At 38.5% G+C, this 20691-nt stretch overlaps 1 protein-coding gene across 2 annotated transcripts in view; it reads left to right on the top strand.

Annotated features, from left to right (window-relative positions):
* MAN1A2 (mannosidase alpha class 1A member 2) overlaps positions 1 to 20691 on the top strand; it is a 217360-nt gene that overhangs the window by 36214 nt on the left and 160455 nt on the right. For both annotated transcript variants that reach the window (XM_034990197.1, XM_034990198.1), the window contains exons 2-3: positions 12792 to 13047; positions 19354 to 19450. In XM_034990197.1, coding sequence (XP_034846088.1) covers positions 12792 to 13047; positions 19354 to 19450 — 353 coding nt within the window. The remainder of the gene's footprint in view (positions 1 to 12791; positions 13048 to 19353; positions 19451 to 20691) is intronic.

Below are 20691 nucleotides of genomic sequence, written 5' to 3'. Positions count from 1 at the left end.
ACTGTTGGATCCTATTGGCTAGTATTTTGGTGAGAATTTTTGCCTCCATGTTCATCAGGGATATTGGTCTGTAATTCTCCTTTTGATGGGGTCCTATGTTTGGGGATCAAGGTAATGGTGGCCTCATAAAATGAGTTTGGAGGTTTTCCTTCCATTTCTATTTTTTGGAACAGTTTAAGAAGAATAGGTATTAATTCTTTTTTTTTTTTTTTTAAGATTTTTATTTATTTATTTGACAGAGAGATAGAGAGCACAAGTAGGCAGAGCGGCAGGGAGAGGGAGAAGCAGGCTCCCCACTGAGCAGGGAGTCGGACGTGGGGCTCGATCCCAGGACCCCAGGATCATGACCGGAGCCGAAGGCAGCCGCTTAACCGACTGAGCCCGGTATTAATTCTTCTTAAATGTTTGGTAGAGGGGCACCTGGGTGGCTCAGTTGTTAAGCGTCTGCCTTTGGCTCAGGTCATGATCCCAGGGTCCTGGGATTGAGCCCCACATCGGGCTCCCTGCTCAGCAGGAAGCCTGCTTCTCCCTCTCCCACCCCTGCTGCTTGTGTTCTTCTCTCGCTGTGTCTCTCTCTGTCAAAAAACAAAACAAAACAAAGTTTCTTAGATTTCCCCTGGGAAGCCATCTGGCCCTGGGCTCTTGTTTTTTGGGAGATTTTTGATTACTGCTTCAGTTTCCTTAGTGGTTATAGGTCTGTTCAGGTTTTCTGTTTCTTCCTGGTTCATTTTTGGTAGTTTATATATCTCTAGGAATGCATTCATTTCTTCCAGATTATCTAATTTGCTGGCATGTAGTTGCTCATGTGTTCTTATAATTGTTTGTATTTCTTTGGTGTTGGTTATGATCTCCTCTTTCATTCATGATTTTATTTATTTGGGTCATTTCTGTTTTCTTTTTGATAAGTCTGGGCAGGGGTTTATTAATCTTATTAATTCTTTCAAAGAACCAGCTCCTAGTTTCATTGATCTGTTCTACTGTTCTTTTGGTTTCTATTTCATTAATTTCTGCTCTGATCTTTATTATTTCCTCTTCTCCTGCTGGTTGTAGGCTTTATTTGCTGTTCTCTCTCCAGCTCCTTTAGGTGTAGGGTTAGGTTGTGTATTTGAGAACTTTCTTGTTTCTTGAGAAAGGCTTGTATTGCTATATACTTTCCTCTTAGGACTTCCTTTGCTGCATCCCAACGATTTTGAACAGTTTTGTTTTCATTTTCATTTGTTTCCATGAATTTTTTAAATTCTTTAATTTCCTGGTTGACCCATTCATTCTTTAGTAGGATGCTCTTTAGCCTCCGTATATTTGAGTTCTTTCCGACTTTCCTCTTGTGATTGAGTTCTAGTTTCAAAGCATTGTGGTCCGAAAATATATAGGGAATGATCCCAATTTTTTGGTACCGGTTGAGACCTGATTTGTGACCTAGGATATGATTGATTCTGGAGAATGTTCCATGGGCACTACAGAAGAATGTGTATTGTGTTGCTTTGGGATGGAATGTTCTGAATATATCTGTGAAGTCCCTCTGGTCCAGTGTGTCATTTAAAGTCTTATTTCCTTGTTAATCTTTTGCTTAGGTGATCTGTCCATTTCAGTGAGGGGGGTGTTAAAGTTCCCCACTATTATTGTATTGTTATCAATGTGTTTCTTTGCTTTTGTTATTAATTGGCTTATATAATTGGCTGCTCCCGTGTTAAGGGTATAGATATTTACAATTGTTAGATCTTCTTGTTGGATAGACCCTTTAAGTAGGATATAGTGTCCTTCCTCATCTATTATAGTCTTTGGTTTAAAGTCTAATTTGTCTGATAGAAGGATTGCCACCCCAGCTTTCTTTTGGTGTCCAGTAGCATGGTAAATGGTTTTCCACCCCCTCACTTTCAATCTGGGGGTGTCTTTGGGTCTAAAATGAGCCTCTTGCAGACAACATATTGATGGGTCTTGTTTTTTTATCCAGTCTGATAGCCTGTGTCTTTTGATTGGGGCATTTAGCCCATTTACATTCAGGGTAACTATTGAAAAAAATGAATTTAGTGCCATTGTATTGCCTGTAAGATGACTTACTGTATATTGTCTGTGTTCCTTTCTGGTCTATGTTACTTTTAGGCTCTCTCGTTGCTTAGAGGACCTGTTTCAATATTTCTTGTAGGGCTGGTTTCGTGTTTGCAAATTCCTTTAGTTTTTGTTTGTCCTGGCAGCTTTTTATCTCTCCTTCTATTTTCAATGACAGCCTAGCTGGATATAGTATTCTTGGCTGCCTATTTTTCTCATTTAGTGCTCTGAATAGATCATGCCAGTCCTTTCTGGCCTGCCAGGTCTCTGTGGATAGGTCTGTTGCCAATCTAATGTTTCTACCATTGTAATTTACAGATCTCTTGTCCCGAGCTGCTTTCAGGATTTTCTCTTTGTCTCTGAAACTCATAAGTTTTATTATTAGATGTTGGGGTGTTTACCAATTTTCATTGATTTTGAGGGGGGGTTCTCTGTGCCTCCTGGATTTTGATGCTTGTTTCCTTCCCCAAATTAGGGAAGTTCTCTGCTCTAATTTGCTCCAGTATACCTTCTGCCCCCTCTCTCTTTCTTCTTCTGGGCTCTCAATTATTCTAATGTTGTTTTGTCTTATGGTTTCACTTATCTCTCGAATTCTGCCCTTGTGATCCAGTAGTTGTTTATCTCTCTTTTTCTCAGCTTCTTTATTTTCTATCATTTGGTCTTCTATATCTCTAATTCTCTCTTCTGTCTCATTTATCCTAGCAGTTAGAGCCTCCATTTTTGATTGCATCTCATTAATAGCCTTTCGATTTCGACTTATTTAGATTTTAGTTCTTTTATTTCTCCAGAAAGGGTTTCTCTAATATCTTCCCTGCTTTTTTCAGACCCAGGTAGTATCTTTATTATCGTCTTTCTGAACTCTAGTTCTGACATCTTACTAATGTCCGTATTGATTAGGTCCCTAGCAGTTGGTACTGCCTCTTGTTCTTTTTTTTGAGGTGATTTTTTCCATCTTGTCATTTTGTCCATAGGAGAATCGATGAATGAGAGAACAAAATGCTAACAGGGTAACAACGACTTGAGAAAAATATACACTAAACAAATCAGAAGAGACCTGAAACTGGAGGAAAAGAAAGGGAAAGAAAGAAAAAGAGAAAGATTAAAAAAAAAAGAATATGATCAAATATGATCAGGCTGGTATATAGATCAGTGCCACACGCTACATTTTTGGTATATTTTGGTCTGTTAGAAGAAACTGCCTCCCCAAATTTTAAAGAATGAAAAGCTTATATATGTACAAAAATAAGGGTAAATACGATGAAGGGATGGAATATGACTGTAAAGATGAAAATTAAAATAGATTTTATAGAAGGAGTTGATAAGTTGGTTGAAAAAAGAAAGAAGAGAAATAAAAAAAAAAGAATGTAATCAGGCAGGAGACTAGAACAAAAGCCATACACTAGAGATTTCAGGTATATTTTAGTCTGTTAGAAGAACCTGTATCCCAAAATTTTAAAGAGAGAACAACTTATATATATATATATACCAAAAATAAGGTTAACTACTATGAAGGGATAGAATGTGACTCTAAAAATGAAAAATAAAAAAGATTTTTAAAAAAGGGATTGATAAGATGGCTGAAAAACGGAAAAAGAAAAATTCAAAAAAAAAAATTTAAAAAATTAACTTTGAAAGACTAAAGAATGATGGTAAAAAAGCCGTGAATTCTATGTGCAGTATTCTCCTAGCGCCGGCGTTCTGCTCTTTTCATTGATCGGTAAATTTGTTCTTGTCTGGCGGTTCTTGCTGATCTTCTGGGGGAGGGTCCTGTTGCTGTGGTTTCCAAATGTCTTTGCTGGAGGTGGTATTGCCCCGTCCTTGCCAGTCCGGGCTAAGTAATCTGCTCGGGTTTGCTCTCTGGAGCTTTTGTTCCCTGCGAGCTTTCCGTACAGCTTTGGAGGCGGAGAGTGAAAATGGCGGCTTCCCAGTCTCCACCCTGGAGGAGCAGAGAACTCGGGGCCCCGCTCCTCAGTTAGCCCACAGAGAAAAGCAGTCAATCACTCCCATCTCCCTGGTCTCCGGCCACACTCCGTGCTCACCCGGCCTGTGACCGAGTGTTTCTGTCTCTGGCACACGACCCTGTGTGGAGTCTCCAAACCCAGCAGATCCCTGTGGTGCGCTCCTGCGCTGCTCGTCCTGGGGGAGGAAGGGGAGTCTCCCCGGATCTGCCGCTTGTTGGGTCCCTGCTGGAGGAGCAGTGGCCCAACTGTGCCCCGGATCATGGTTTATGGCAACCCCGAGCTGAAAGTCCGCTGCTCGGCTCCGTCTGTGCAGCCGGCTTCCCCGCTGCGATACCTGGGAGTTCTGCCGCACTCAGGCACCCCCTTCTTCCTGTGACCCCGAGGGTCCTGAGACCACATTGTCTTGTGAGGGTTCCACCCCCAGCTTAGCCACCCGAGCGACGTCCCTCAGCGGAGTAGATTTCTAAAAGTCCGATTTTGTGCTCGGCTGCTCTATCACTTGCCAGAAGTGGCCAAGGGAGGCCCCCTTCCCCATCGTCTGTCCTCCCGAATATTGCCTCAGATTCACTTCTCCGCACGTCCTACCTTCCAGAAAGTGGTTGCTTTTCTGTTCAGAGAGTTGCTGCTATTCTTTTCTTCCATCTTCTGTTGAGTTTGTAGGTGTTCAGAATGGTTTGATCCCTATCTAGCTGAATTCCTGGGACCAGACGAAATTTAGTTCTCCTACTCCTCCGCCATCTTGCTCCTCCTCCCTCAACGTTTTGTTGGTGAGCTTTCTTATTTGTTTCCTCATTTTGAAGGGAATGCTTCTACAGTTTCACTATTAAGATTGCTATTTGCTATAGGTTTTGGAAGGTATTTTTTATTAGGTTGATAAAGTTCTCTTTTTCTCCTTTGCTATAAGGTTTTATTTTTTTTAACGATTTTATTTTTTAAGTAATCTCCTCCACCCACGTTGGGACTTGAACTCACAACCCTAAGAGCAAGAGTTACAGGCTTTCCGACTGAACCAGCAAGGCGCCCCTTGCTATAAGGTTTTAAAATCAGGAATGGATGTTGAATTTTATCATTTTACTCTTCTGTTTCTACTGAGTGATTTATATAATTTTTATTCTTTAATAATACGTAAATTACATGGATAGAATTTTCTGATGTTAAGCTATTCTTGTTTCTGGGATAAGTTCAATTACTTATGATGAATTATTTTTTTCTATGTTTTATTGTTGCTGATTAACTTTGCTGGTATTTTAATTAAAAAAAAAACTGTTGTGAATGAACTTAGTCTGTGATTGTCCGTTTTTCATAGTAATCATTCAGTTCTGTTTTGGACATGTTGAATTGGAGGCGTTTGGCAAATAGTCGATGGCAGTGTCTTACATATTGTTAGAAATTTGGATTTGGAGTACTTAGTAACCTGGTAAAGGCTGACCATATATACATATGTGTATGTATTTTTTTTGTGTGTTATAATAGTTGAAAAAATACAGTTGGTTGGTGTTGAATTAGAAGAGTACATAGAGTGAGAACAGAAGTGGCGATGGAATACAACATTTTGGGGGCCAATTGATCATGGTAAAGCCAGTGATCAGCAGTTTGTTGGAAAGGCAAGTGTGAGGAAGAGGTGGTTTCAAAGGATGGATAAACTTTGTTATCAGTTTTTAACTGTGATGGATAAAAGAGTGATGTGAGGTTAAGGTAAGTAGAAATAGCAAGTGTAGTGCTTTTGAAAAAGTATAGTGATTGAAGGAAGGGGGACACTAGTGATGGTGGAGACAGGCAGTTTTGAGGGAAGTTTTTATTGATTTATTTTTAAGGACGGATGAGACTTTATGTTTCTTAGGTGAAGAGTAGAGAGGGAGAGAGTATTTGTCTATCTGCCTAAATCTTTGCCAAACAAGATTTCAATGTAATTTTTTTTTTTAAAGATTTTATTTATTTATTTATTTATTTGACAGAGAGAATGAGAGAGAGAGCACATGAGAGGGGGGAGGGTCAGAGGGAGAAGCAGACTCCCCGCTGAGCAGGGAGCCCGATGTGGGACTCGATCCCGGGACTCCAGGATCATGACTTGAGCTGAAGGCAGTCGCCCAACCAACTGAGCCACCCAGGCGCCCCAATGTAATTTTTTGTATCCTTATGTAATTGAGGATTGTATTTGCCCTTCAGAATGTTTCCAAACATGACTTATTTTAATACTCTAATTGGAGAGGGAAATTTGTTACCTGGTTAGTTTCTTTCTGGCAAATCAGCTCTCAGATACTAGTGAAAGCCTCAGGGAAAGAGATCATTTAGGTTGGAGAGTGTGTGGTTCAGTTAATATTAGGTCATTTTACCAAACATAAAAGTCACAAAACAACAGTGGCTTAATAAGTAAGATAAAAGCTTATTTGTGATCACACAAATTCTATAGGGCGGTTTCAGTAAGGGAGGCTGAGAAATAGTTTTATTTTTAGCAGGAGCATGTGTTTAGCTAAAAAGTGAAGGCTGTAGGATGAAAGAAGAGGGGAGAAGAGGTTGAGAAATAGTGTTTATATCTACACAGTAAGAGACAAACTCTTAAATACAATTCATCTTTTATATGAAAGGCGCTATTTGCATAAATGGTTAAGAAGTCCAGATGCGTATGCTTATGTCTAGGCTCTCTACTTACTAGCTCTGTGACCCTGAACAAATTACTTAATTTTTCTCTTTGTGCCTTAGTATTTTTCTAATAAGATGGAGAACAGTGCTTAATAGAGGGTACCTCATAAATTGGTGTGAGAATTAAATAAGATAATCTAAGTCATTGACTAAACCAGTGTCTTATATGATTTAAGCCACAACAATTGTTGTCATTTGCCTTTGCTTTTCAAGGACCAAGGGTGCATGGAGGGACAGAGCAAAAGACAAAACAAAACAAAACCTTATATTATGTATAGTGTAACAAAAGTGAGTTAAATATTACACATTATTAACATGTAATTGAAAAAAGCAATTTCAGATCTCATGAGAACGTGTATATGTAAGACTGGATTTTATTGGAAGCCTTGGAAGGTGCCCAGAGTTAGCCCAACTTCAAAGTTTAGGTCCCAGTTCTACACAAGACCACCTCACTTCTGACACCACCTGCAATTTTAGGGGTCTCCCACAACCACCACCAGGTTTGATAATTTGCTAGCACTCATAGAACTTACTGAAAGGAGTTACACTCATGAAAGGATTGTAGATTATAGGGAAAGGATAGAGGTTACAGTCAGCCAAAGGAGGAAGCACATTGGATAAAGTCCAGGAAGGTTCCAGATGTGGAGCTTCTAGTGTCCTGTCCTTGTGAACTCAGGACATTACTCTCCTCCCCTCAAAGTGTGCCAGTACATATTGCTAACCAAGTAAGCTTGCTTAAGCTTTGGTGTCCAGAGTTTTTATTGAAGCTTTGTTGTGTAGGCATGATTAATTGATTGCCCACATGATTGAACTCAGTCTCAGTAAAACTGACCCAGAACCCTCACCCTAAGTCATATGGTTGATGTTTCTAGGGTGGCCAGCCTTGACTCTAGGACTATCAGATGTGGCCAACCCCACCCTAAGATTGGGTGCGGCCAGCACTCACCGTAAACAAGGACACTTTCGTCAGATATGAAAGATTACCTCCTAGAAGTTGAGGACAAAGGCCAGACTTCTCTTTGGACGTGGCCAGATTCTTTACTACACAGAAAGATACAAGGCACTGATGGAAACATACACATGTGCAAGTTCAACATGATTCTCTGTTGGAGATATCAAAGTTAAAAAAAAAATCTTAAAAATACATAAGTAAAAGATCAACTAGGGGAAAATAAACATCCAAAAGAGTTGATTCAGCTGGTGTACTTGCAAATCTAGAAATTTGGCCACTAAAAATTTGAGGAGCCCCTTGAAAGGAGGGGCTCAAAAATAAAACTTTGATATATATAGAGAGAAGAAAACTATGAGAGAGGTTAGGATGTTTGAGATAATTAATGGATTACAATATGCTAAGTACTTTTATTTACCTTGGATACCACTAGGCAAGTGGTGTAGTTGGGGTAGTACCCAGAAAGTACCGATCTTGTGGTTTTTAATGATTTGTGTCAGATTGCAAAGTAAGTCGGGGCAGAGCTGGAAAGAGAATTGTCTCCTGGCTTTTGGATTAAGTACTTTTACCTTAAGTACTTTTTCTCCTCAACTATAAAATGACTCTTGGCACCCAGTTAACGGGAGGTCCAACTCAATTCCTTGAACTCTGGAGTTCCTCTTGAGGACTAGATTGGTCTTTCTTTGAACTCCAGTTCATGGTGGTTATTCTGTGGTGAATGTACTCACTAAATTGCTAAACAAATAATTATTTTTGAGGGACAAATGCAAATTTATAGATCTTTTGATTTTCAAAATATTTTTGAATAAGACTGCACAATACTGGAACAGTATAGTTCTGCTGAACAATGTTTGGATGCCATAACAGTAACTCAAGTGGGATAAAGTGACTGGGGGCTTTCCTATAGAGTACTAAAATTTAGAGGGTTTAATTTTTTATTTTTAAAAATAATTATTAAAAATTGTGTAATTTGAAAATAGTTTACATATATAGGTTGCTCTCAAGTATACTTCACTTTTAGAGAAATAATTGATATTAGCATTTAATTAGTAAAATAGTAAATGAAAATAGGCTTCCCTGCTGGAAGCCTGGATGGAAAAGGGAGGGCACAGCTCTCTGCTAGTTCTGTGGGAGGCTGGCCACATTTTAAGAGCATTTGGTGCCCTCTCAATCCTTGTAGGTTTGCCCAGAAGCTGTTATGTCATTCGTTGCAGGGATGCTGAGAAGTTGCAAGATGTCCCTGTGTATTGGTCCCTGGTTCCTGAGGACACTGATGTTATCCTAGATCATTAAATGACACTGTGTGTGTGTGTATGTGTGTGTGTGTGTGTGTGTGGTGAGGAAGAGGATAGGTGGTAAGGGAAGGAAGGAACCTTAAGTTGATAAGGACTTTTCTGTACTCTTAGACTCATGTGTCATCCACTCCTCACAACAGTCTTGCAAGGTTGGTGGGGATACTCTTCACAGATGGGAAAAGGAGGCTCAGAGAGGTGACATACATCTAATGTCACACAGCAAAAAAATAGCGGGTTCTACCAAAGGCTTAGTTGGTTGATGGCATAGTTTGAGGACATTCATCTATGACATTGTGTTTCATGGCATGCTAAAAGGGGTGTGTGCAGAAAAGGGGAATGTGACTAAAAAAGGTTGGGCAATGTTATGCTAGGCACCTTTACTGCAGAACTTCTCAGAGCCTTTAAAATACCCATGTGCATTGTGAAGCTTTCGAGAGGGACATAGAATGTGTTGTGGCCTGTATTTCTTCCCCACCATTAGGGTGGGCTCTAGAAAGTGGCATGTAATATCCACTGTTTGTGGAGGTTCACTGGTGGGTGAGGATGCTTCCACGGTGATGGCACAGATGAGCCGTTGCAAACATGGTAGGGGCTTCCATGTGCCCTTCAGTGGTAACATGATGCTTGGAGCTAGAAAGGGAAAGCATGGTTCCCAGTAGAGACTCTCCCAGTCATCATCAGGACAGAAACTGCCCTTGAAAGAACCAGTGGTTCCTGTTTGATGTTACTCTTCTTTGGGACCTAGCCCCAGGCCTTCTGCTTTCCTCACTCTGTGTGCATTGTTTGCTCGCTGAGTGAGCGAGTTGGGAACATTCTTAGGTGGAAGTGATGGAACACCTAACTGGTTCAGCCCCACAGAATCTGAAATCTGGGGACTGGCGGTTGAAGGCCCTGGTAGCAGCCTAATGATATCAGTAGCACTTTACGGCTTTCTTTTCTTTCCTGAGCCATGTTGGCCATTTATCCCCAGGCCTTTTGTCTGCAAAATGGCTGTCACAGCTTTAGGCATCACAACCACAGCTGAAGACAGGAGTAGGTATTTGGGTAGGTTTGGTCTTAGTAGCTAACAGGCCCTTTTCTCAAATGGCTCTGTCCATTTTTTAATCCCAAAAGGAAAATATTTCCCAGTAGCTCTCCTTTGTCTCTTTGGTTGGAATAGGGTTATGTGATCACCCCTAGCTGCAGGGGCATTTGAGAAAGACTTGGTTGACATAGATACATTTATTATTCCTGGCCTAGGCACAGTGTTTCTCTGTTGGGAAGGAGAGGGAAGGGGGCTGGAAGGCTGATGATGCCCTTTTGCCTGAGTCTTCTGAACAGATCAGCTCAGAATCGCTCATGAATTCACTCAGGGGACAACCTTGGTTTCTCCTTGCTGCATTCTTCCCACCTCCAGTCTGTCTGGAGGCCCCACGGATTCTTTCTTCCTACCCTCAAGTGCCCCTGTGTTTTCCCTGACTGTCTTTGTTGCGTTCTCTCCTGTTTCCCTCATCAGCCCCTTCTTACTGCTAGCAATCCAGTATTTTTTTTTTTTTTTTTTAAGATTTTATTTATTTATTTGACAGAGACAGAGATAGCAAGAGCAGGAACACAAGCAGGGGGAGTGGGAGAGGGAGAAGCAGGCTTTCTGCTGAGCAGGGAGCCCGATGCGGGGCTCGATCCCAGGACCCTGGGATCATGACCTGAGCCGAAGGCAGACGCTTAATGACTGAGCCACCCAGGCGCCCTCCAGTATTTTTTTCTAAACATTTAACATTTTATTTTTAGGGATGCCTCTCGCTGTGCCTCTGTCAAATAAATAAATAAAATCTTTAAAAAAAATTTTATTTTTAATATTAGACTGTAAATTGATATTTTTCTCTTGATGTTCTGTGATTTTTAAACACATGTACATATTCCCATAATCACTGTAATTAGGTTACATAGCAATGCTTTCATCCCCCCAAATTCTTGTGTGTTATTCCTTTATGGTTAACCACCCCCCATCCATAACTCCTGGCAACCACTGATCTACTCACCATCCTTATATTTTTGTCTTTTTGAGAATGTCACGTAAAAGGAATAATGTGGAATGTAACCTTTTGAGATTGGCTTCTTTCACTCACATAGCAGTACTTTTGAAATTCATTCAAGTGTGTATGAATAGTTTCTTTTTATTGCTAGTAGTATTCCATAGTGTGGCTAGACCACAGTATAAACAGTGGTTTGTTTATTTACTTGTTGAAGGACCCCTGGGTTGTTCCCAGTTTTTGCCTATTATGGGTAAAGTTGTTATAAACATTTTTGTATGGGATTTTTCCTCCAGTTTTTAGAAATTGTGGTAAAATACATATAACATTTATCACTTTAACTATTTTTAAGTGTACAGTGCATTGGTATTAAATGCACTCATATTGTTTGTGTAACCATCTCCAGAACTCTTCTTCTTGCAAAACTGAAACTCTACCCATTAAACAATAACTTCCCATTTCCCTTTCTTCCCCCATCGTCTGGCAACCACTATTCTACTTTCTATGGATTTTGGTTATCCTAAGTATCTCATTGAAGTGGAATCATACAGTACTTGTCCTTTTGTGATGGGCTTATGTATAGGTTTTTGTGTGAATGTAAGTCTTCACTCCTCCAGGATAAATGTCCAGTGCAGTTGCTGAATTTTGTGATAGTTGCATGTTGAATTTCTTTTTTTTTTTTAAAGATTTTATTTATTTATTTGAGAGAGAGAGAATGAGCGAGAGCAAGCATATGAGAGGGGGGAGGGTCAGAGGGAGAAGCAGACTCCCTGCCGAGCAGGGAGCCCGATGCGGGACTCGATCCCGGGACTCCAGGATCATGACCTGAGCCGAAGGCAGTCGCTTAACCAACTGAGCCACCCGGGCGCCCCGCATGTTGAATTTCTTAAGAAACTGCTGACCTTTTCCAGAGTGGCTGTACCATTTTCTTTTCCCACCAGCAATGTTATAGGTCCAGCTGTCTGCAGAGTTTGAATTAAATTTCTGAAAAGGTGACTCTGGTGACTACTGAGTTAGATATTTACCCGTAGAGCAGTCATCATTGGCTGATGTGGAAAATAGTAACTACCACTCCTGTACTCATTCACGTGGATTGGGGTAGAAGTGGAGAGAAGATTGAGCTCTCACAAAAGTAGGCCGGGGTAGAAAACCCAGTAGGTGTCCACTGTGGTAGTGGTGTCCAAACCTGTGTGCATACCAGAATTCATCAGAGGAACTCTTCATAATACACAGTCATGGGTTTCATACAGACCTACTGAATTGGAATCTATTTTTAACAAGGGCTCAAGAGAGCTCTCTTAAACAATTCCCACAGCAGTTGGGAATTGTTGTGTTTTGAGATCTATAGTATTTTCAAAATGTAGAAGTTATAGAAGCATATCATGTACTATAAAATAAATGAAAAATTTCCCTAGCTCTTCTCTTTTCCACTTAGCTCTTTCCTTGACCCTATATTTATATTTTTGTACCCTCCCCATACTTAATTCTATTTTTAATTTTCTTTCCCCCATCAAGTTTTCTCTCTGGTTGCTTTCTCTTTCCCTCTCCCTTTTCTTTCCCCCTCTTCTTTTTCATTTGTCTTATGATAAGTTACTGATTGCTCTTTTATCTGTTCTCACTGGGTCCTGCAATTAAAACTTTCTTTCTCGGTTCCCTCTTCTTCCACCTTGTAAAGTGTTTGGTCTTCAGCATCCAGGGCTCATACCAAGTTATATTTATCCTATTTGGGCAGATAGATCTGAGTCTCTCTCACAGATCATCCTTACCTTTTAATGGCCAGAGTAGAAAACATCTATTAGGGTTTGGTGGAGGAAACTTTAAATTTTATGTTCAAAGATTGAGGTTCTTAAGGATCATTCTTACCAGTCTTTTTTTTATTCTCCTCTTATAGGGAAGAAGAGGAACGTTTGAGAAATAAAATTCGAGCTGATCATGAGAAGGCTCTGGAAGAAGCAAAAGAAAAATTAAAAAAGTCAAGGGAAGAAATTCGAGCAGAAATTCAGACAGAGAAAAATAAGGTAGTCCAAGAGATGAAGACAAAAGAGAAGAAGCCACTGCCGCCAGTCCCTATACCAAATCTAATAGGAATAAATGGTGGAGACCCAGAAGATAATGACATAAGAAAGAAAAGGGAAAAAATTAAAGAGGTAATAAAACAGATTTATGATGTGGAGTGGCTATGGTATTTGACTGGATTTAAGTATATATGCATTTGTATCATCTATGGTGTCACACTTTGTTCTTGTTTGTTTTGGGGTCATGGTCATAGTTCAGATTCCAAGTTGGCAATAAGGGCTCGAACTTTCTTTCTTAATATGGATTATAGTACCATTGGACACTTAAAATTTTGATATAATGTTGTTTGGATCATTATACCACTCTGTTGAGAGAACTTTTGATATTCAACATTTTATAAATAATGTAGAATAGATCTGTAAATAATTTATCATTGAATAAGAAATTTCTGAAGTGTTTAGTTACAAGGGTCTCTGCTAGATACTATGCAAATCTCCTCATAAACATGCCTCTGAAGAATTAGCATTATATCTGCCATCTTTTGAGGAATAGGTCATGAAACCTTTGACCCATACTGCAGATATCTTCCAGAGTCTCAAAGGATTGAAGAATGGGGAACAATTGACCTCCGAATTCTTTAAATTGTTTAGTCTCAGAAGTCTTTCAATTTGTTATTCTAGGAATTACTTGGAGATAAAGAGAATGCCAGAGTGTGTGTGTGTGTCGGGGCGGGGTGGGGGGGTAGGCGGAATTTAGTGAATATTACAGTTAAGTTTTGTTAATTAGAACTGCTGATTCTTGGTAGAGTTTGCCTGTTGTACTGCCTGTGAAGAAAAAGATTTTGTCAGGTTGTAACAGTATCAGCAATGTTTCAAAAGGATTGTTTATCATAAAATAAGACAGAAGTTTAGTTCAAATAGTTAAATATCTACTTGGATATATTCTAGTAATGAATATGAAAGATTTAGCAGGTACTTTAAACTTGGCCTTATGAATTATTGTGAGACCTTGACCTTGATGGAATCAAAATAGAGCTGTACTCTGATGTTACCTCAGCTCTGGAGTCTCTTTTATGTGCTGGCTGCTAAAGGCACTTTCTTTGGACCGTATTGGGAAAACATTGATAGATTTTTTTTTTTTGAGATGACTGACCTGCAGTTTTTTTTAGATGTCATTAGAATTTATTGAAATACCTTCTTATGTACATAATAATTCAAGTAACTGTGTGTTTAGGGGACTCCCAAGACCACCCACAGCCTCAGTGATTTGCTAGAAGTATTCTCAGAACTTGGCAAAGCTGTTGTATTCATGGTTTTGGTTTATTACAGCAGTAGCATTCGGATTAAAATTAGTAATAGAAAAGACCCATATGACGGAGTCCAGGAGACACCAGATGCAAGTTTCTAGCTGTCCTCTTCCAGTGGAGTGGTATGGACAGTGCTTAACTCTCCCAGAAGTGATGTGTGGTAAGGAAGTATCACCAACCAGGGAAGTTAACCTGAGCCCTGGTGTCCAGGATTTTTATTTGAGGTTCATTATGTAGGCGTGGCTGACCTTAGTTCTCCAACACCTCTAAAGGTCAGGCTGATACCATGTGGCCCAAGGCCCCCACCATAAATCACACTGTATGGGTAAACTGTCTGACGTGGCCCAAGGCTACACTTAAACGAAGATACTCCAAAAGGCAGGATAAGAAGATTTAGTGATTATTTTCCAGGAGTCTGGCACAGGCCAAATCTTTTTTTGGGATGTATAGGATTTAGACAACCCAGACCTGGTGAGTTAACCCTTTAGAGCACACCATAATATCCAGTGTTCTTACAAGTCAACATGAAACATATTAAGGTCTCCTGTATAGGCTCCTATTAAACATTATGGTCACTGGCTTAGCACGCAGAGAAAGTTGAAACTTAAGCTCATAGGGGAAGAAGCTAACAAGAAGCAAGGTGATGTGAACTGAAGGATACCTGAAAGTTTGAAGAATTAGAGACATTGTTTACTTCTGAAGGCAGGGGTATAAAATGAAGTTGGAAAGGGATTATTTGAAAATTTTAAAAAGTGCTCTTAACTCCTAGATCCCCAGTTGTCCAGCTTAGGCATCCTAGCTGCTGTCTTCCCTTCCCCAAAAGAAGACTAAAGTGTACTTTTGGAGGGATAAATTAGAGGAGATCTGGATTTGGGGAAAACCAGTTATGGCTGAGGGAAAACACAAAAAAGGTGGTTAGGGTGGAGGGAATTAAGTGAAAAGTGTTCTGAATATTGAGACCACTTTCTCCTGCTCAGCTCTCAGAATTCTTGCAGCCAGGTTTTTATGTTCAGTAAGTGGAAGATGGGAGGACTTCTCTCCAGAGGGACTGGCCCAAGAGAAAAGACCTTCACTGTTACTCAGTGAAAACCCCTGGGTTTCACCTGTACTCCCTAAGATGAGGCTCAACTCAAGTTTTGCTCATTCACTGGCAGCATTTAATTATCTTGTAAGTGCTTCCCTCTCATGTGAAGAACAAACCAAAGATCACCAGGTGTTTCAGGAAAGTTTCTCACAGCAAAACAGATGAAGAATTCAGGAACTCAGAGAATACAGAAACAATACAGGGAGGACAAAAAAAAACCAAAAAAGAATTAACATCATTGGAGTGACAAAAAATGGAACTCATAAAATGAGAACAGTAAGCTATGAAAAAGAACATTTGCAGAATATGAAGGAGCTCTTAGATATTAAAAAATATGATAGAATTTTAAAATTCAGTAGAAGAGTTGGAAGATAAAATTGAGCAAATCTCTCAGTAGAACAAAGAGATGAGCAAACAAAGTAAGATCAGTCAGGAACATCTAACAAGTGATTAGATGAGGAAAATAGAGAAGCAGTCAATTTAAGAAAATTGGCTAAACCTAAAGAATGTGAGTTTACAGTTTGAAAAAACCTACCAACAATGAGCAAAAAAAAAAAAGGAAAAAAAAAAGACTCCTTCTGAAATTTTAGAAAAATAGGCATTCAAAAACGAGCCTAAAAATTTACAGAGGAAAAAAAAGTTTCCACTCAAAAGATGGGATTGTATATAATGGCACCTCAGATTCCTCAACCATAATATTGGAAACTGGAAGAGAGTGGAGCAATGGCTTAGAAAGAATTATATGTTCAGCCAAATTGTGAATCAAATCTGAGGTTAAATTTAGTCATTTTCTCAGATTGCTACTGGAAACTATGCTTCAGCACAAAAATAGGAAGAGAAGAGATTTTGGCAACAAGGGATCTGTCACTAGAGAGAGAAAGGAAGGGCATTCTCAGGACTCTGAATAAGGGACTCAGCAGGGTGACTGCTGTGCTTCAGGCAGAGAGAACAGAAGTTGAGGTTAGAGCAGGAGGGATAGCTTCAGGAAGTTTATATCAGGATAAAATGGAATTGATAGTTTATCTGATGTGTTTGATTATACTGAGACAAGTTTTTGAAGCTCAAGTATAATTTGGAAGTAAATTCAGAATTGTTACATTAAAAACCTAAGTAAACAAAAAGACCCAAGCCCTCAGACAAGTAATTAAAAGCAGGAAAAACAAAAGTTGCCTAAAGTAATATAATAATTATGAGAAAAACTTGTTGTTAATTACATTGGGAGGATGTGGGCCAGGGAAATATATGTGGGGAAGTGTTATGTGGAGGTAGTGGTATAAAAGAGCTAAATTAACTATAGGGGAGTATAGTACATACCTAAACCTTTTTTTAAAAATCAAGAAATAGCACTATAAACTCCATTTCAAGATATAGCGATAAATAGAGGAACAGGTGAAGGGTGCCTGGGTGGCTTAGTCGGTTAAACAGCTGCCTTTAGCCCAGGTCATGTCATGATCCCAGGGTCCTGGGATCAAGTCCCATGTAGGGCTCTCTGCTCAGCCGGGAGCCTGCTTCTCCCTTTCTCTCTGCCTGCCGCTCCCCCTGCTTGTGCTCACTCTCTCTCTCTGCCAAATAAATAAAATCTTTAAAAAAAATTGAGCTTTTTGAGACATGATATGTATAAAATAAAATGTACCTATTTTAAGAGTATTGCTTATTGGTGGGTTTTGACAGATGTACATACCTGCATAACAACTATTATCAAGATGTTTATAATCTCAAACATTTTTCTTGTGCCCCACTCTGGTCAGTCCACCCGATTCCTTGGTCCCAGGCAACCACTGATCTACTTTTAGTCATTGTAGATGAAGTTTGTCTTTTTCAGAGCTTTAGTCAAATGGAATCATAAAGTATGAAAGTGTGTGATATTTTGTTTCTGGGCTTTTGCTCAGCATAATTTTTTTGAGATTCATCTATGTGGATTGCACACAAAGGTAATTTTTTTCTTAATAGTATTCCATTGTATGGGTATACCGTGACTTGTTTTATTTATTCACCTGTCGAACACTTGTTCAACATTTGTTCTAGTTTTTGGCTATAATGAATAAAGTTGCTATGAACAGTTGTGTACAAGTATGTGTGTGGGCACATGATTTAGTTTTAATTTTGACATTTCAGTCTGTGATCTGTTGCCAGTTAATTTTTTTATTGTCTGAAGTAAGGGCTGTGCTTCAGTTTTTGCCCATAGAGCTTTCTAGTTGTTTCAGCATCATTTCTTGAAAAGATTATCCTTTTCTTATTGAATTACCTTGGCACTTTTATTCAAAATCAAATGACAAGATCAGTAGGTGTTGAGCCTCTTTCTGGACTCGTACCTATTCCATAGCCCTTAATGCCAATAGGACACTGTATTGAATAACTTACAGTAAGCTATGACATCAGGTTAAATCCTCCAGCTTTGTGCTTTTTAAAAATTGTTCTGGCGTTTCTGGGTCCTTTGCCTTTCTAGAATTAGCTTCTTTATGAAAATAGAAGGTTGCTGGAGTTTGGGATTTTACTGAATCTGTAGATGAATTGGGAAGAATTATTAACAATATTCAGTGTTCCATGAACATGTTACATGTTTCCACTTACTTAGGTTTTCTTTAATTTCTCAGCAGTGTTTTATATTTCTCAGTATATAATTCTTATGCATATTAATTTATTCTGAAATATTTCATGTTTTTGAAGCTAATATAAATGGAATTATTTTTTAATTTCCATTTCTATTGTTTATTACTAGCATATAGAAATATGTTTGATTTTAGTTTTCTGAACTTGTTTCCCTGTTACTTTAATGAAATCATTTACTAATTCTTGTGGAGTTTTCTTTTTTAGATTGCTTAGGATTCTCCTTATACATAGTAATGTGAATAGAGGTACTTTTCCTTTTTGATTTTTATGCCTTTTATTTCTTTTTTTGTATCGTTACAGTGGCTAGGACTTCCAGTACATTGTTGAAAATAGGTGGTGAGAATGGACATACTTGATCTCAACTTTAGGGGTTAAGCATTTAGTCTTTTGCCGTTAAGTATGATGTTAGCTGTAGGTTTTTTGAAGATCCCCTTTTTTAAAAAGGTTTTAGATGTTTACTTGTAGTTTACTGAGGGTTTTTATCATGAATGGGTGTTGAATCTTGTCAGGTGCCTTGTCTACCTCTATAAAAATGGTTGTATGATGTTTTCCCCTTTATATTATTCTGAATTATATTGATTGGTGTTTGAATGTTAAATTAATCTTCTATTCCTACATTAAACTGTACTTGATCATTATGCAGTATCCTCTCTCTATTGCTAGTTTTTGTTAAGGAATTTTGAATCTGTGTTTTTGAGGTATATTGGTTTTCAGTTTCCTTGTAATGTCTTTTTGTCTGGTTTTGGTGTCTGAATAATGCAAACTGCAAAAAAACAAGTTGAGGAATATTTTAATGAATGGTATACTGTTAATTGAATAGATTTTTGATATACCACAGTCCACTATTAAATAATTCAACTGTTACATAATTAAATACTCCGCTTTTGTGTAGCTTGGAGCTCCTTGGGTTGTAAGAAGTGCAGTTCAAACTAGTTGATATAAAAAATATTTATTAGCTTAGTGGCTCTAAAGTAGGGCGTCAAGCTTGGCTTGGCTAAGACCACATCTTAGATGTTGTTAATAATATGCACCTCTGTCCTTTCGTTGTTTAGTTTCTCCATGTTGGGGGAGTGTTAGCCCCCATCAGCGCCAAGATGATATATTACATAGACCTTGAAATTGCAAATCAAGAGAGTCCCTTCATCTATGCATAAAGGGACTTGATTGCTGCTACTTGAATCACACCTACCTAGTCACTTTGTTTAGGTCAGGGGTTGGCAAAATATAGCCTGCAGGCCAAGTTTTTCTTCTGTTGTGTAGACTGAGGTTAAACATGGTTATGTGTGTTATCACACTGGTACAAATGTTAATAGAATAGTATCCTAATGTAGGAGATATAGGAGAATGGGTAAGGCTATAGTGATAGATGATCTAGATAGATGAAATAACAGTCTGTGAGTAATGTAAATTGATGGATTATAATTTTTCCTTTCTCAGATGATGAAACATGCCTGGGATAATTATAGGATATATGGATGGGGACATAATGAACTCAGACCTATTGCAAGGAAAGGGCACTCCACTAATATATTTGGTAAGTTTACTTCTTCTTATACATCCACTACTATATCCGTTTTCTACCTCCATCTTTAAAACAGAATCTAACTTTTTAAGTACTTTATAAAACCTGAGTATTTCTATGTAACAATAATTTGAATTATAATAAGTATATATATAACATGTACTTTGTTTCTTTTTTTTGCAAGTTTCAGTCAAGATTTAGTGATAGTTGCTTTGGAATGTACAGATGATGTGGTAGATTTTCTAATACACACACACACACACACACACACAGATGCTATAGTCATTGATCTGAGTATTTTGAAGCTTTTTCTGCATTCTTTTTTCTTTAGTATCAGGGAAGTCCAGTACCTATTTGTAATTTTTCTTCAAACATAGTTCTGATACTGCTCATATTATAGAGGAGGAGGGGATGCAAAAGAAAGCAGTATTGCTATGTATACATAAAAAAGTCACATGCCCAGGGTGATTTGGTTGGTAAGGTAAGTGGGTTATGTTGTACATTCACAGTTCCAAGGGAAGGATTAATGTGTGTTTGTGGATGGAGGTCTGGGGAAGAGCCCTTAGTTTGCTCTAACTTTTTACCTCTCCTGAGTTCACTCCACTTGTTAAGGTCAGTTTAAAAAAGTAAGTTAATTTACTTAACTTTTACTTAACCGAAGGACAAATCTTGAGAATTATCAAGCTGTTCTTTATCGACTTCACCTCTTTCCCCCATTCTCAGTTTTTCTTGATGTGATGAATATCTTTTAAGTAATGATAGGTGAAGGCAAGAAAATACTAATGGGGTAGGAAGGCACACATACTAGCTTTATGTAATGTAGTTATCTTTACTAATTATAATGTGCCACCACAGTAATCTTCATAACATTTTTCTTTGTGATATTTGGAAGAATTTTTCTAATACTTGATTTCTCTTATAATCTGTTTATTGCTTGGTTATTTTTTGTAAAAAATAAAGTGACTGAAAAGATCATTTCTCCCAGGTTTGAGAGATGTTGGGATGGAGGAATAATTTTCCTTTAGGTAATCAAAGACACTAGAGATCTTTTAATACGATATTTAAGTTAGTGTCTATCACTTAATGAAATAAAGCATGTTTCCTCAGTAGAGGTTACAGATAGAAAAGTTCCCATTGCTTTGTGGATGCCGCATTATGAGACATTAGTGCAGGAAAATTTATATTTAATGGTTAATTAAAATTAGATCCTCTTTTCAAGTAAATATTTCTTTATATTAAACTCAGTGGTAAAC

This window comes from Mirounga leonina, unplaced genomic scaffold (genome assembly GCF_011800145.1).
Source record: "Mirounga leonina isolate KUSES-001 unplaced genomic scaffold, KU_Mleo_1.0 Mir_507, whole genome shotgun sequence".
Taxonomy (NCBI): Eukaryota; Metazoa; Chordata; class Mammalia; order Carnivora; family Phocidae; genus Mirounga; species Mirounga leonina.
Note: the sequence above shows the minus strand (reverse complement) of the source record. Positions and strands in the feature narration are given on the sequence as shown.